The sequence below is a fragment of the Rissa tridactyla genome, chromosome 4 (genome assembly GCF_028500815.1).
Source record: "Rissa tridactyla isolate bRisTri1 chromosome 4, bRisTri1.patW.cur.20221130, whole genome shotgun sequence".
Classification (NCBI taxonomy): domain Eukaryota; kingdom Metazoa; phylum Chordata; class Aves; order Charadriiformes; family Laridae; genus Rissa; species Rissa tridactyla.
Genome location: NC_071469.1, coordinates 73,805,224 through 73,821,084, shown reverse-complemented (window position 1 = coordinate 73,821,084; position 15,861 = coordinate 73,805,224). Strand labels below are relative to the sequence as shown.

The window sequence follows — 15,861 nt, the reverse complement described above, 5'->3', positions numbered from 1 at the left end:
CTTCTGCCGCTCTGTATCATATCCCTTAAATCCCAAGGACTGGAAGATGCTCTCCGCTGCGCCGCAGTGTATTTTGTGGTGTTTCTCCAGCTCAGTCTCCTGCCTAGTTATTCGCCGCATCTACTGGCCAAGCCATTTGGAGTGCTGACAAAATGTCTGCCCAGACTTCTGCTGAGGAATGTGCATATGCATATGAGGGTGATGAATAATGCATCTTTAGCTGCACGTGGTTTGGTGTGCGAGCGAAGCTGAATGCTTGGCTGAGTACAAATGAAGGGTGGACTCCTTTGGAAAGCAGCATCGTTAGGCTAAATGAATTTCAAGATAAAAATGTGATGGCAGTGCAGTATAACTGCCTCTTTCACGAGTGGGTAATATTCAGAATAAATATTACAGTTCTGAAGAACATTTAGGAAAGACCTAAATTCAGGGCAGGGAGAAGCAAATGTGGTTGATAGAACCAGCACAAGCTGTTTCGGCCGTATCAGGCTAGAGATGCAGAGATGTGTGCGTGCACTCGCGCTTCTGCAGTCCTTTGTGCATTACCCGCTCCTCTGGTTTTCCTTTTGCTGCTCCAGTTAAGCTTAAGAACCTGACCTGAAAGATGATTCTTATATGCACCTAGCAGCTGTTTTCAACACCTCTTTCATAACCTTTCCCTAGAAAACTGGTAAGTTCTGACTTGCCACGGAAGGTCATCCTCCCAGTTCCCCCCATTTAGCTTGTAGGGGATGCCTTTTCAGGTGCTGGGTACCAGTTACAGAAGGGTTGGCTTGCCTGCGTAACTCCATGTCTGCAGTGCGGGGTGAAGAGTGGGAACGGCCTTCCCCACGCTGACTCACTGCTTTAGCTTGCCTTTTGAAATTTCCTTTTAGCACAGCCATGAGAGAGTTCAGTGAGGTAGTGTGGGGTTTTTGTAAGTTTAATAATTCAAAGATGAAGCCAGAATGCAAGTATGAGATGGAAAAAAAAAAAAAATAGGAAATAAGCTTGCTCCCATGGCTCTTGGCATAGGAAAGAAAAACAAAACAAATTCTTGAGTTCCTGAATTTTTTTCCTTGCTGAAGTGTCAAGTCGGTAGTGGACACTTAAAGAATTTATTTTCAATGTAACAGTTCTCAGCTGTAGCAGGCTTAATAAATGAGCCTCAAAACATAACAGTAAGGGTAAAATTAAAATTTGAGAAAGGAAAGGGGAAAAAAGAAAACAAAAACCAAGCCCCAGAGCAGTTCTTTCTTAGTTTCAGGCGTGCGCTTTTGAATTCAGATCCTTACCTGGGGGTTTTAACCCGTCCGTCACACACCGCGCTCTGGAGCGGCAGCCACATGGATGCTCTTTGGTGCTGCAAAGCGGCAGCAGGAGAAAAAGGAACCAGATTCACAAAACAAAGCCCCAGCCCTTACGTTTCTAGTGTTTGGGCACTGGTTGAAAAGTGACACTAAAGTCACCATGTACCCTTCTTCACTTGCTTTAGAAGATGAAACCTCATCAGTAATTAATGACAACGTCCATAATTTAGTGTTACTTTAAATAACTCTGCAATTTATCTGGCACAGCATAGGGAAGGCTGCAAAGCGCTATTTCTGCCATCGTGTCTGTTTCCCAGGAAACCTGCTTTAACAGCTTCTTTGTTCTTTAGAACAAAGAATTTGTCGTTTTTTAGGTGGGTTTAAAGGAATTTGTGTCAGATGATTTGGCACTGAAAGAAAAATGCAAATGCTTCTGAATATCAGTATCCATTAGGAGTGACTGCGGAGAGTATTTTTAGTGTAAGTTCAGCTGCAAAAAGAAAAAGTGGGATTTCTTTGGGGTCTTTGGTAATGTGTTTTTATACTGCCTGAGGTCTAAATGCATCTGCCTGATTTTTTAATCAGGTTGGACATAATTTAAATTGCACCATTACTGAGAAATTAATGCAGTGATAAACTGATTCCAGCAATCTGAAAGGATTGTCTTGCTTCAGCTTTGATACCTTCATTCGTTTGTATTTCACTGTATCAGCGACAAACACAAATGAATATTTACTTTATTCTGTAATCAACTGTCGTATGCTATGCAGAATCACAAACATCACAAAGTTCTTATAATTTCTCAGTGGAGGTCAATGCCCTTCACGTATTAATTCCCAACTAACTCAGAACACCTTCTTGGCTGTTGCGATTGTGTCACTTCCTTGGTCTTCAAATTCACAATCGCCAAAATGTTCCTGATCAAAACTCCCAGACGAGGACGGTGGGTGGCCATTGTCTTTGCAAGAACATAGGCTCATGAGTCCTACACCATAGAAGATAAACTGGGCTAAACTGATAGCAAATTAAAATTATAAGCATTAGGGAATGACTGAGACACTCTTCAGCGCATAGACTGATCAGTAACATGGCTGGAAGTTCCTATGTTTGTATTATTTCATTTCAAAGCTGCGGATACAGTGCCCAAAAAAAAGTGAGATTCTTTTGAAGACCCTGTCTGTGTTTCATTTGAAACAAGAAGCTGAATGATGACACCATCTGGAGAAAAGCTACCCATTGCTGGGGTCTTTTCCTGAAATCCGTGTGAGCCAGGTTATAGCAGGAATGTTGGTCAGCAGAGTTTAACTCTAAAGCCAATCAAATTGAAAGTGAAAACGATGGGGTTTGCATTGCATTTGAGCTTTATTGTCCATTTGTACAGGCAGCAAGCTGGTCACATTTATCAAATTCTTCCAGGAAAGACTCGAATGTGTCGTTGAAGGTGATCCCGGCTACACAATAAAGTACTGACGTTCTGGGTAACTGATGTAAGAAAAAGTAAAGCTATTTGCCGGTATTGCGAAGGTGCAGCACAACAGCTAATGAGGATGTCCAGCTAGCTGTAACCCACTTTGCTGGTAAAAAGCTTAACTTTAAAACTCCGCAGATGTACTGGCTCTTTCAGAAAAAGTCGCGGATTCCAGTTGAGAGGAATATAGATGGACTTGAGTTACCTGGTAACAAAGCAAGGCAACTTCTCAGTGTTTGCTTGGACACTTTTAGTATTTATGATGTGCTTTGCATTGTCTCTCCTGGTGGAAGTAAATCATTATCTTGGGTGCTCATAACTACCTAAGCTAGACACCTCAACAAGGTTTGTGTGGAGAGGTGACATCTATTACCAGACCAGCTCTACCTGGGACAGTCAAAGGAGCTTTTGGGTTCAAAGTCTGAAATTCAAAGGCTGTTGTTTCAGTTTCAGACCTGAAATACCCTTGTTTTTCTGAAAGCTCGTCTGTTCCCCTTTGCTTGCCCCAACTATGTCAGTTGGCTTCGTAATAAATATTATGCTTCTATACTGAGCTTGTCTTCCTTTTTATCTTCCAACTCTCGTGGCTGTAGCGCTGCCTATGAAGCAGCTGATATTAAAGCGCTGCTTACCTCAAAGGGATCTGGCTTTAAAATGAGTGCACTTTATTTTTCAAACTCAAGGCTTGCAATGCTGATGCTGAAACGAAGAATTACGTTTTTAGGAAGCAGGAAACATCGGAGAATATTACGTACTTAATTGGGAGTATTCTTTCCTCCAGAGTGGTGAACGTCCGTGTTCAGTGGTGACTGTACTGAAAACACCCGTGTTTTGTAGCGCACACATATAAGAATAGCTTTATGCAGCATTAAGACTATTATGGCATGTTATATTTTTGAGTTTTATAAACGAGAACAAATTTTCCATGCTATGTTTCCATCAGTTGTCCCTCCCTGCTCTACACTGAAAACATCTCAATCTTAGCGTGGTTTCTATGGTAGAAAGGTGATTTTTTGGGGGGGGTCAGGATATTGCCAGCATCCTTCTTTCTCCTGCAGCTTACCAGTAGCGGGGCACTTTTCGGCACATGCTGCAGTCCATTTTGTGTCTGTGTCATGGTACTGGGACAAAACTGGGGTGTCAGGTTTGCTAGTCTGGATCCGTTTGAAGCTGGTCCATTGAATTCTGTGATGGAGGCTCAGACTAGATGCTTTGCAGCGAGACACTCATGTGACAAGAAGCAACCTTTCAAGAAACAAAAGGAAAGAATTAAAATTATAAGATGCTCTCAAGAGACGCTGATGTCCTAATTCTAGAGAGTCAATGGTTGGTTTGCGCACTGAATCCGGAGGGTTTCTGTCACTTTAGAAAGTTTGAACTGCATTTTACTCTGTAGATAGTTCAAAGCCCAGTTCTTAGTTCTGTCAGGAACATGGTTTTGCTGTTGTGTTCTAGAAATCGATATATTGGTAAAATGCATTGCGTTTTTATATTGCATTAATTTTATACCTTCTTCTACACTTCTCCTGAAACAGCCCAGCTACGCTGGGGAGTTGGGTCCTCCAGGTCGCAGCTCTTTGGACAGCGTGGAGATGGCATACGCTCGTCAGGTGAGTGGAAATTAAAAAATCATAGTCAAACATTGTTTTCTACAGAGAGAGAGAGGTGGGGGAAATAAAGATCTGTGAGCCTAGTGTGTTAGAAACTATGGTAGGTAAAACACGAAAATGTCTGCCTAGAGTTAAAATTGGAAAATACAGAAATGTAGCGTGACTTTTTAGAAGAGTACTTGCCTGTCTGCTCCAGGATTTTTTGTCAAAAGGAGATCCTGAACACCATACATGACTGTAGAAATCATTTCTGCTCATATGGTAAACTGAAACTCCTAACCTTTCCAAAAAAAAAAAAAAGTTTTTTTTTTAGAATTTGTGTCAATGTACGCAAATGAAGACTTTATATTCCCTTTATTCTCACATATGGAATGTGAGATGTGTGCGCGTAGGAAAAAACATGCTGAAGTCTTAATCCTGATGTTTGTCAAATTATATCCCATTTTAATGGCATTGCTTATGAGAAGCTTTAGCGCATCAGCTATGAATTAATATGCCTGGTAGCATTAGACTCCCTCTGAAAATATTCAGGGGAAACTGATAAACCTTTACATAACCAATTTGTTACTTTTGTTATTTGAGATGATCTGTTTACCAGCACTGTTGGAAACAAAATGAAAGAGAAGGACTTGATTTTTTTTTATTTTTTTTTTCTTTTCAAAACGAAATATGTGAAACAACATAGGCAAAGCGTTGCCTAATTTGCACACAATTACTGTGATTGTGTGCATTGGCTCAGGCTTTGCTGAGCCAGAGAGCGGCTTGTACAGCTGTTTTGCTAGCTCTGCCTACAGTTATGGTAACTGTGAAGAAATGAATCACAAAATAGGGTGTGTGGTTGTGCTGATAAAGTCTACGTTTGATCTAGTGGTTGTTAACAGTAGATTGATTTGGTTTATATCTACTGTAATACACCTGCAGTAAGGGTCTTCCTTATAGAGTAGTTATAGCTGTATTTTGAGGCAGTCGATGTTATTCCCTGGTGATTTGTGACCATGGGAAGCCCATCCTCTCTGGCAGTACTAGTTCCAGGGGTAGCTGTGGAGTCACCGTGTCTTCCCCATGGGTGGGCAGGTTTGCAGGCTGCTTGCGATGTGCCATGGAAAGGTGGCATTTGTGGCCAGGCATTGGCTACCAAAACACTTGGTGCGGTAACCGTGTGCTCCCGGCAAGCTCTCTGGAGAAGCTGGCCTGGCTGAGCTGTACTTAACATCATTCTGCTTGAGTGTGAAAATACCTGGGTTTCAGCACCTGTGGTTTCAGTGGGTAGTTAGGAGTCCTGGAGATTGGGCGGTCTGTGCTGTTACAGTTTATCATCAGCCATGAAATGTGTTTTAATTACGCTGAAATGATTTAATAGTTCAAACGGTTCCACAGAAACGGGGTGAAGTCCGCATATGTGACTTCGCTGATGCGAGGTTCTGGTTGCAATCCTGAACTCCGCATTGTGTTTGCAGGCTGGGCTTGTTGAAGAAGCAGTGCATGCAAAAGGGACTTAAAGGAGGATGGCACTGCCTTTCTAGTGTTGAGAATGATTCTTTTTCAGGCATAGCTGGAAGGTCTTTGGGCTGAGAGTAGATTAAACAATAGTAGAAGAAACTAAATTAAGACCAAGATTTAAATCAAAATGGGTGGGGGGGTGTGTATATAAGTTTAAGGGCAGGTTTTGAAGGGTCAGATTTCTTATTTCCCTGTGTCAGATTTCTCGGAATACTGTCACAAACCAGCAAAATTCTGTTTGTTTTATGTCAGCAGGTAGGAGGCTGCCATGCAGGGGAATATCACAGGCATCCAGTTGCCATCCTCTTCTGCATCTTTGTCCTCCAACAATTAGCTGCCGTTAGGCTAACGGGGCATTCAGCACAGCGCTTTGCCGTGCAGGACCCCTGAGCAGCTGGATCGCTGCCCGCCTTCAGGCCGGGGGCTTTGGTTATTGTGGAAGCGCCGTTGGTGCTGGTCCCTGTTCCTCTTGCGTTGCATTACAAGCAGCTAATGCAGGAGGGAAGCAGAAGGGACTTGGGGATGCTCTGTTCTTGAGGCCAGGTTCAGATTTTGCTGCTGTGGCCAGGCCGGGAGGGAAGGGGAATAATATATATTGTTAAAGTTGCTTACTTTCAATATGTTTCAGATTTATATTTATAATGAGAAGATAGTGAATGGACATCTGCAGCCTAACCTGGTGGACCTTTGCGCTGCTGTTACAGAACTGGATGATAAGGTACTGCCAGGGAGTTTACATAAGGAAATGTATTTAATCTGTTTTCAGCTGTGAATAAAAGCCTGCTGACGTTGGTGGAAAAATACGATATTGCCCCAAAAAAATGCATGGCTCCACAGAAAGCATGGAGCCAATACTGGAATCTTCTCTCGTACAGCAGGGCCCACCTGTGATGGACTTGGTCACGGTGAAAATGTCTTAAGAGTGAGGAAGAAAGGAACCTGGTTTTGCTGCAGCGTCCCATCATCAGTGATGAGCTGTTGGGGGGAAAAAATACTTGCTTTTAATTTTAAATGGGTTCTGTTGCGTTTGGTTTTCAAAATGTGGTCTCTTAATATGCTTTGGAAGCATTTAGCTATAGGTGAAGGGTCTTCAGTCAGCCCCTGCTAGAGCTGAAGTAGGCTCCCATAGCAAAGCGTAAAGCCCCTAGGATTGACTTTAAACCAAAGATATGCTGCTTTTCTTTTTTTCCGCTCCTTTAATTGCATTGCCTTGATTCACCCCCAAAAACCAAATGTACAAACCTGGCTGCCTTTGAGAAACGCTTGGAGGAGAATACTGCAGGAGAGTCAAGTCGTGAAAAAACTTTGCGAACGGGGAGAGCAAAAAGCCGTTCAGAAGCTGAGGGGCAAATGCTTCAGTCAGATGTGAATTACCGGTGTGCGTCTTTGCTTTGAACAACTCTGCTCATTTCGCTGGAGTCAGTGCGGCGAGTTTGTATATTCCTGCTGCTTTGAAGCACCGAGATCAAACGCCTGCCCTTGCCGGAGCTAACAGTGCTGTTACTTCTCGGTATTTTGCTGTTTCAGCAGGGATGCTTTAGTCCTGGAGATACTGATACGATCTCCTCCTTATGAATGAGCAGACCTGGATGGCTTTCAACATTTTTTTTTTTCAGACCTGAGTCTTTGTCCAAGTGATCAGTGTCCTTTAGGTATTTCTCATCACAGCTGATAGCACAGATTTCCACTGGCAGCCAGAGCAATTGCTTATGTGGAAAGCTGATGATGATGTATTTATTGAGTGGGATGTTTACAAGCTGGAAATGGGGAAGGAGTCTGAGCACCAAGTACCCAGCCTAGTTTTGGAAATTGTTGTCGATCCTGGGTGATAATTGCAGGTACAATATTTATAGCCATCTTCTCACACAAGAATTCTGCAGGACAGAAGTGGCTTACCTTCGTGACTGCATCCAGTATCTCCATTACAAATCTAAACAGTCGTTACTCTTGTGTCTCTATGCTTGTCTTAAGCATCAAAACACCGTGTAGCTGAAAACAGTGTTGCTTGTTCATCTCTGTACTCATCGCTGTTGCATGGAATGGCTTGTTTATAGAACATCTCTGAGTTTTGGACCATGGTGAAACAAATGACCGATGTTACCCTGGTTCCTGCTAGCGATACCTTGAAGGTACGGACCAACATGGAGGTGCGCATGGAGTTCGTGAGGCAGGCTCTGCGCTACCTAGAACAAAGGTAAGATGAATGCTCCATGTGGCACAGTTTAATAGTTCCCTAATAATAAGGCAGAATGACTTTGTAACACACGCAAACGTATTAACAAGTCAGCTACCTCTTGCTGCTTGCAGAAGTGTCTCTTGCTTGTCTTTTCTGTTCTGCAAGGCTTAGTGCAGCCACTTGAGTATGCAACTGGTTTAGTTAAAAACTGTTTTAGTTAAAAAGGCCTTGAATCCGTGGGGAGGTTGTTTAGAAGATGCAAAGACCTTTTATTCTTTCTTCTATGTTGCCCTTATCACTATGACAGATGTAGAATATTTATGTGAAGATTTTTCACTTCTGGAAAGAGATCTGTTTCCCCTTTTCTGTACTCCCTTTGTGATTGCTGATCACTGCCGGGAGCCAGTGCTGGGAGGAAGTGGACAGCACTGGGGACAAATCTGGTACAACGAGTCAGGTTCTGATCATGCCTTTCCTACACTGAAAGGTTTTTGTAAAACTTGAAGAGGCTGAAGCCGAGACATCTAGCAATGATTTTTCAGACTCTGGAAAGTGGTTTACAGCCTGTTTCAGCAAGTATCATGGAGGGCTAAGCTCCTCGACCGAAAAAGAAGCTTGGAGAACTGCCGGCTATGGAGCAGCCCAAAGCTGAGTCCCCAGCTGGCCATATTGTCTCTTCATTGCACACGTGGATATTGCAGTGTCTCTTATCTAGTAGCCGCCGCTGGTGGCATCATCTAGTGATGCCAGCAGGCTGGTTCAGCAGTGGAGAGCACACAAGAGCTGCAGTGCACTGCCGGGGCGCTTGTTACAGACGCAGGTCTGCCGTCTGAGCACGGAAAGCGCTGCACTCTGATACCGCCCTCTGCAAAGAGATGTTTGCCTCCTGGCACAGGCTCTTCTTGGCCCCCGAGGGTTGGTTGTCACCCAGGGGTGGTGGCGGCGTGCCTGCCTGTGCATGGGTGAACTGACACGTCCACAGGATCTTCTCTTTGCAGTTCTTCAGTCTTATCAGTGTGTGATGAGCCGGTGACTCTTAACCTGATTTGCCAAATATCCAACTTGCTGAATTTTCATAGTGCCATTAACTGCTGTTGTCTTGTCGTTGGCCAATCCGGCCTAAACCACGACACTGAAATTAAGAATTAGTTACATATAGTTCCCCCTCAACCCTCCCAATTGTGGAAATTGGGCCCTTCAGACTTGATTTTAAAAAAAACAACCACCTATGCCTTGCTTTGTAGCTTTCTTTCCTAGCAGGAATTGGATAACAGCAGGGTGTTTCCATGTCTCGGCAGCCCCTCGCATGTACGGGGAGGAGACGCAGTGCTGTTCCTGCTTTAGTTGCTTTGGAGCAACTGGGATCTTAAGCCCTGAGGAGCATGTGCTTAACTCAGCCGTAATGTTAGTTATCAAGATGTACTGATACTTGCCTATGTTTAGCATAACCTTTCGGTTTTATAGTCTGGTGGTGCAACGAGTCTATGCCGCAGAGAAAAAAAAAAAAAGGCCTTCATGTAATTTATTGCTGCTGCTTCTATGGGTATTCCTTGAGCGTACAGACTTTCGAGACTCCTGCTTCTAAACATGAATATTTGTTAAATTGACCTGCCTTGATTAAAGGCTTTGGGTTATTTTAGAAGGTGTTCTCAAAGCTGCCTTTACCAGTTGTTTCTCCTCTAAATTCCCTTTTTTCTCTGTGATTTCCTTCTGGTAAGTCCATGGCCCTCCAGTTTGTATTTGAGCATAGGGCAGGGAGGAGAGACAAACATATTGAGAGCTGAAGCGTTAGGATGCAAAAGCTTTTTGCCACTTAGGGTAACTGAGTTTTATTTAGTATTAAGAGCACCTAACGAGAGGAACTTCTCATGAACCTGGAGCCGTACACCATGGACTCCAAACGTGGTTTCTCTTGAGACTGCTGAATACAAGGATCTTCCTCAGTCAACACAGGTCTCTGCCTCATTTTGTTGTAATGATAATGTTTGAACATCAAGGTCATTTGCTTTAAATTGCTGATTCAGTTGGATCTGAAAGGCGGTGGATGCGTAACAAGTATATGTCAGTCTGTTCATGTATTTGTTTTGCATGTGTTGTTTTTCAGTTACAAAAATTACACATTTGTGACAGTCTTTGGAAACTTGCACCAGGCTCAGCTGGGTGGAGTCCCAGGGACCTACCAACTAGTCCGCAGCTTCTTGAACATCAAACTCCCGGCGCCTGTCCCTGGTCTCCAGGTACTTTCAGCAACTTGACATAATAACGCAAATCTGTTTGCTCCAGCACGGCCAGGAAACTGGTGCAGCCTCCAGTGGGTTTTGTATTGCTTAAACTGCTTTTAGGGCAGCAGGCTGTTAGTCCTTCTCTAGAATTTTTCATTAGGAAAATGAAGACAGTAGACAAAATCACTTTGAGTTCAGAGCTAGTCCCAAAGCATGGTGGTGCCTAGTAGTTTGAGTTCTAAATTCTAGAAATTATAGTCTCTTCTGGTGGTCTTGGAGATCAACAAGCAAGTATTAAAATACCTTATGATATAATCTCCCTGTTTTGCTTTTTTCTTTTTTTTTTTTGCACTTATTGTAAGGTGGTGACACCAGTTGTTGATGACTAAATATGTAATGAACTAATCTGAGTTTTGGAGCCCAAGGCTTTTATTTAGGAATCTGAATAAATCTGAATAAAGTGAATCCTGCTCACTTGCACCAAATAGAAAGTGCATAGCTGTGCACCTACAGTCACCTACGCCTACCCAGTGTGTGGGTATAAGGGCAGAAATAACGAATGAGGCAAATGATAAAGAAAACGAATTCAAATATGCTGCTTTAAAAAAATAATTAATCATTTCTTACTTTATTTTCAGGATGGTGAGGTGGAAGGCCATCCTGTCTGGGCACTGATTTACTACTGCATGCGCTGCGGAGATTTGGCTGCGGCCATGCATGTGGTGAAACGGGCACAGCACCAGCTGGGAGAGTTTAAAACCTGGTTCCAGGAGTACATGCACAGTAAAGATAAAAGGTAACTGGGAACTAGGAAAGGTCTTTGGGAGGGGTGGGAGTTGCTGTGGAGTAGTGAAATAATCGGTGGCTTGGTAGAAATAGAAGCAGCTCAGGTCTCTTCTGGTGGTGACGGCTGCCTGGTATTTATATTACCTACCTAAATTACCTGTAAGAAGTTTGCATATTTTAATTTGTGGCTTTGAAGTCTAGACATCTCCATAGAGAAAGGGTTGTTTGAAAATATGCAAAAATTTACATTTCAGAAATAAGACAGTGGTGTAACTTTGCTTTTTTTACTGTAGGATCTGCCTTGTGTAAGGGTAGGATACTGCATACAATAGATCAGATTTAGTCTGCTGTCACAGATCCTGTGTCTCTTTATTTCCCCGGTCGCTTATTTTAGTGGAATTTTCTTTGGGGAACGCTTTTTACTACACCTCTCTTCATAAGAATGCCACACGGTAAAAGCAAGTAGTGTTTGCTAGAGGCATTCACTCTCACATTTCTTGTGCTTATGCTCCTCTTCCAGTTTTTGCTGTCCATCACTGAGAGAAGCCGCTGGCCGCACTACTGATGATGTGGTTGCAAGCAGTTGAGTTAGCGCATCCTCAGGCGTGCTCTGAGTTCTGCTGTGGTGTGTGAGGTTGTTTAGCTTTCCACTTGTAATGAATTTCAAACGAGCGCACAGTCAGCTATTGCGTTATAGCTGTGCTCCCTGCAGGGGAACGGCACTGTGCTGAGGTACTGGCTGAAATTGGGGGAAACTGGCGGGGCCAGATAGGTGCCAGGACGTGAACCTGTAATATCCCTCCTCAGCCTGTGACAGTTTCATTCATATGTGGGGAGCCCTCATCCTGCAATGTGTTGAATGTACTGGGGCTCTTCAGGCATGAAAATGTGAGCAAGAACATAGCAGTTTGCACGTCTTTTAAAAAAAAACAAACAAACAAAACAAACCTAATGAACAAAAAAAAAAAAACCAAGAAAAAACCCACAACAGACTGAGAGGAGAAAAAAGTAAAAATTAAAGTGCCATTTACCAATGTAAATTGTAAATGAACCTGGTTTGTAGAGTATACCTAGGAGTGCTCATGATGATAAGGTTGTTCCAGAAACCTTAGTGAAGGTACTGTCATTGTTTTCCTTACAAACACTTTAATGAGATACAGTATAATTGATTTATTTTGTTTTTATTACAGCTATGAAAAGGTGCTCTGCCTCTACAGGTTTGACAAACACTGTCTTAGTCTAGGAGAACACTTTATTTATTCAATTCTGTAAAAGTCTCTACAAGAGGGGACAAGAAATGGAATGACAAAGAATGTTGTGACAGTATTTAATGATAAGGATGAAAGTGTCTCTCCTAAATGACTTCATGGTACAACGACCTGCTCACTTGTTAGTTACTAACCCAAAGAGTTTCAAAGACTTTGTGAGCTCTCTTTTTCTGAAATGATGAAATAGCAGTCAGACAAAAATAGCTCATCTACCACACTATTAATGTACCCTTAAAGAGACTGTCATCTGAATTTAATTATTATTTTTTTTCCCCTGCAATGCATATTTGAAGATGATCCTCTATAACTTTAATTATATGTTTAAATTCATGTGTGCAAAATTTTTACTTACAGGTGTGCAGAAATATCTTGCACAGAAAGTGCAAGAAATATCAGCCAGTGCTTACTGCCGTTTGCTGTGAATCTGCGCCTGTTTACATTGACTTTTATCCAGGTTTCCTCAAACAGGGAAAGATGGGTTTCATGTCTTTTCCTTCAACCTCTTTTGTTTTTTTTTTTCCCTTAGACTATCTCCTGCCACAGAAAATAAACTGCGTCTTCATTACAGACGAGCTCTGAGAAATAATACTGACCCCTACAAAAGGGCTGTTTACTGTATTATTGGCCGTTGTGACATTACAGATAACCAGAGTGAAGTCGCTGATAAAACAGAAGATTATCTTTGGCTAAAAGTAAGTGTGGTGATGGGGTCGTGGTAGTGTTTGTTGGGTTTTGTGGGTTGTTTGGTTGGGTTTTTTTAAGAATAGACCTAAATGGTATTGCATTTCTGCCCTGCTCTAACCTCCCTGCTTCCAGGTGTGGTGTTGTGCATCAATGTCATGCGGGTGACTTGACCTTGCAGACAGTGATGTGCTGGGAACACGAGTCCCAGGGCTGCTCTGTGCTATCAGTCGTTAGTTTGGGGACACTTGTCTTTGGAAGTGTCATGTTCTTCATTTGACACTGATCTTTGTCAGCTGTTTTTACAAGTGGCGTTAGCTTGCTTCAGTGAGGATCCCTTGAATTGCCTTTTCTGCATGGATTATGGCTGAAATGTTGGTGTCAGTTGGCAGAAGACGACGCTGTCAATATCTCTATAGTCCAAAGCCCTTCCAGTTTTGGTGGGGGTGAAAATGATAGATACTGGTCAGTACCCATTTCTCCCTTTATCAGAAAGAGGGAGTAGAATGATGTATTTGTTAAGACTGGGTAAAAAAAAATGTTGCTTTTAATTATTGTTTAGTGAATATTCAGAGTCCCAGCATGGGAGTTTGGCGGCATGGACAGATACAAAAGGACCCCTGGGGTCTATTAGCAGGGCTTTCTGCTGTTGCTACCTTAGAGAGCTTTGCTCCCCAGCAATGGATAGACCTGATGCTGTGACTAGAAGTAGTCTCTAGTCAGTCAGTCAGATCCTAGGAGGGGCTTCAGATGGAACAAATACCTTTTGCTTGCATCCCTTGTGCAAGGTGAAGTTGAAATATCTGTGCTTCTTTTTTTGGATGTGTTTTTGTAGCTGAACCAAGTGTGTTTTGATGACAATGGTGCAAGTTCTCCGCAAGACCGACTAACATTATCCCAGTTCCAGAAGCAGTTGCTGGAAGACTATGGTGAGAAACCACAAAGAGATGCGTTACTTGGGGCTCTGCTTTTCTGCTTAAGGCACTTTCCAGTTGTTACACAAACCTAACTCCATATAAAAACCTCTCCAGTAGTGACAGCCATCTTTAGGGGGTTCATGGGCAGCCTGAGTCCCTCGAGTAATGGCAGACTTCAGTAAGACACAACGAATGAGTCCTGTGTGTTCCCGGAAATCCAGGGAGTGAATATTCATCTGGGAACAGCACTGCTGCTATTTGCACTGTATCCATACTAAATTATGGATTTCTTTATCTCGCCATAAATATGCTCGGGTCTTTTAGCAAAACTCCCAACTTTTGCAATACAGAACAGAAAAGCAATCGTTACCTAATGTAGTTATGTATTTCCCGGGCTTTTCTCATTGTGCGTCCGTTGTTCATTGTTTCCTTTAAATTACTATTTCAGGTAATTTTCCAGGGACCCAAATCACTGTTCCTTCCACTTCAGAAAGTTTTAGGAACATTCACAGCCCCAGAGAGTACCTTTTCCCGTAGTCATCTTCCGATCAGTCAAAATTAGGTCACTTGGATTATCCAAAATTCTCCACAGCCTTCTTATTTGCAGCATCACTCGCACCCAGATAAAAATGGGTGGAAAAGAAATACAATAAGCTACAGTTGGTGTCAATGAGTAGTAAAATCCAAGTTTTTAATATTATTTGTGCTGCTTGGCATAAGTATAATTGAAGACAAAATGTTGTGGTCTTTAGAGAATATATTACAGTCTGTTAGAGTTGATGGTTTGTTTTCCGAAAAGAACAAAGGAACTCTTTTGAGAAACTATTCTCTTTCACTTCCTGAGTATATCCTTACGCTGTGGTCTTTGGTGATATGTCGCAGTGGAACAGTTACAGATAAGCCACTGTTGGGGGATTAGGCATTCGGTTTGGTCTAGTGTGTTTATTTCTGTTGGCACTGAGTAAGCAATAGTGATGCACTGTGACAGGAAGCATCCGCTGTCTGTGATCTCTGATTGCAAAATCATTTTCACTTACACTCTGTTGTGGGTTTTGTTGTGTTTGTTTTTGTTTTTGTTTTTTTTTTTCAGGTGAATCCCATTTTGCAGTAAACCAGCAGCCATTGCTCTACTTCCAAGTATTGTTCTTGACAGCACAGTTTGAAGCCGCAATTGCTTTTCTCTTCCGGACAGAGCGCTTGCGTTGTCATGCTGTTCACGTTGCGTTGGTCCTGTTTGAGTTAAAATTGCTCCTGAAATCTTCTGGGCAGAGTGCGCAGCTATGTAAGTCCTGCACATTTACTGTACACTAAAGGAATGTTTTCTGAGCCCTTAGAATCCCCTGTAGACACTGCAAGTCTATGTAATTGATCAAACAAGCAGCATTTATCAGAACAATCTCCTAAAAGTTAATTGTTTTAGTGGCAGTAGAGCCCGGCATCGTGGCTCTGACTAATTTGAGATGAAGATCAGAGCACCGTTTCCTGGCGTTAGGTTCTCTGATAGTGTTGGTTTTGGCATTGTAGTAAGCCATGAAGCTGGTGACCCTCCTGGCATCAGGCGTCTAAATTTTGTGCGGCTTTTGATGCTTTACACCCGCAAGTTTGAATCGACGGATCCAAGGGAAGCCCTGCAGTATTTTTACTTTCTCAGGTAGGAGCTAATACATCTCTCTAGATTTATCTCCTAGTTATTACGGCTTAATTATTCTTACCTGGGAAGTCCTCAGAAACAAGAGTACCTTCCTCCTTCCCTTTCTTTTGTAGGAATGAGAAGGACAGCCAAGGAGAGAATATGTTCTTGCGTTGCGTTAGTGAACTAGCAATTGAAAGCAGAGAGGTATGTTTGGCCATGTTTTGCCTGCCTCGCTTCAGCTGAAATTCACATCTTCATTGCAATTTTTATTAGGCAGGACAGTCCTAAGCAGTTGTTAACGCTTTCTGCCT

The 15,861-nt window shown here is 42.6% G+C and overlaps 1 protein-coding gene and 1 long non-coding RNA gene across 7 annotated transcripts in view; one reads left to right on the top strand and one right to left on the bottom strand.

Moving 5' to 3' along the window:
* LOC128909367 (uncharacterized) overlaps positions 1-15,861 on the bottom strand; it is a 199,762-nt gene that overhangs the window by 64,451 nt on the left and 119,450 nt on the right. The gene's annotated exons all lie outside the window — the stretch shown is intronic.
* NUP93 (nucleoporin 93) overlaps positions 1-15,861 on the top strand; it is an 81,710-nt gene that overhangs the window by 56,057 nt on the left and 9,792 nt on the right. For all 6 annotated transcript variants that reach the window (XM_054200947.1, XM_054200945.1, XM_054200944.1 and 3 more), the window contains 10 exons: positions 4,293-4,367; positions 6,496-6,585; positions 7,922-8,061; positions 10,148-10,280; positions 10,904-11,061; positions 12,846-13,011; positions 13,836-13,929; positions 15,008-15,199; positions 15,442-15,568; positions 15,682-15,754. In XM_054200947.1, coding sequence (XP_054056922.1) covers positions 4,293-4,367; positions 6,496-6,585; positions 7,922-8,061; positions 10,148-10,280; positions 10,904-11,061; positions 12,846-13,011; positions 13,836-13,929; positions 15,008-15,199; positions 15,442-15,568; positions 15,682-15,754 — 1,248 coding nt within the window. The remainder of the gene's footprint in view (positions 1-4,292; positions 4,368-6,495; positions 6,586-7,921; positions 8,062-10,147; positions 10,281-10,903; positions 11,062-12,845; positions 13,012-13,835; positions 13,930-15,007; positions 15,200-15,441; positions 15,569-15,681; positions 15,755-15,861) is intronic.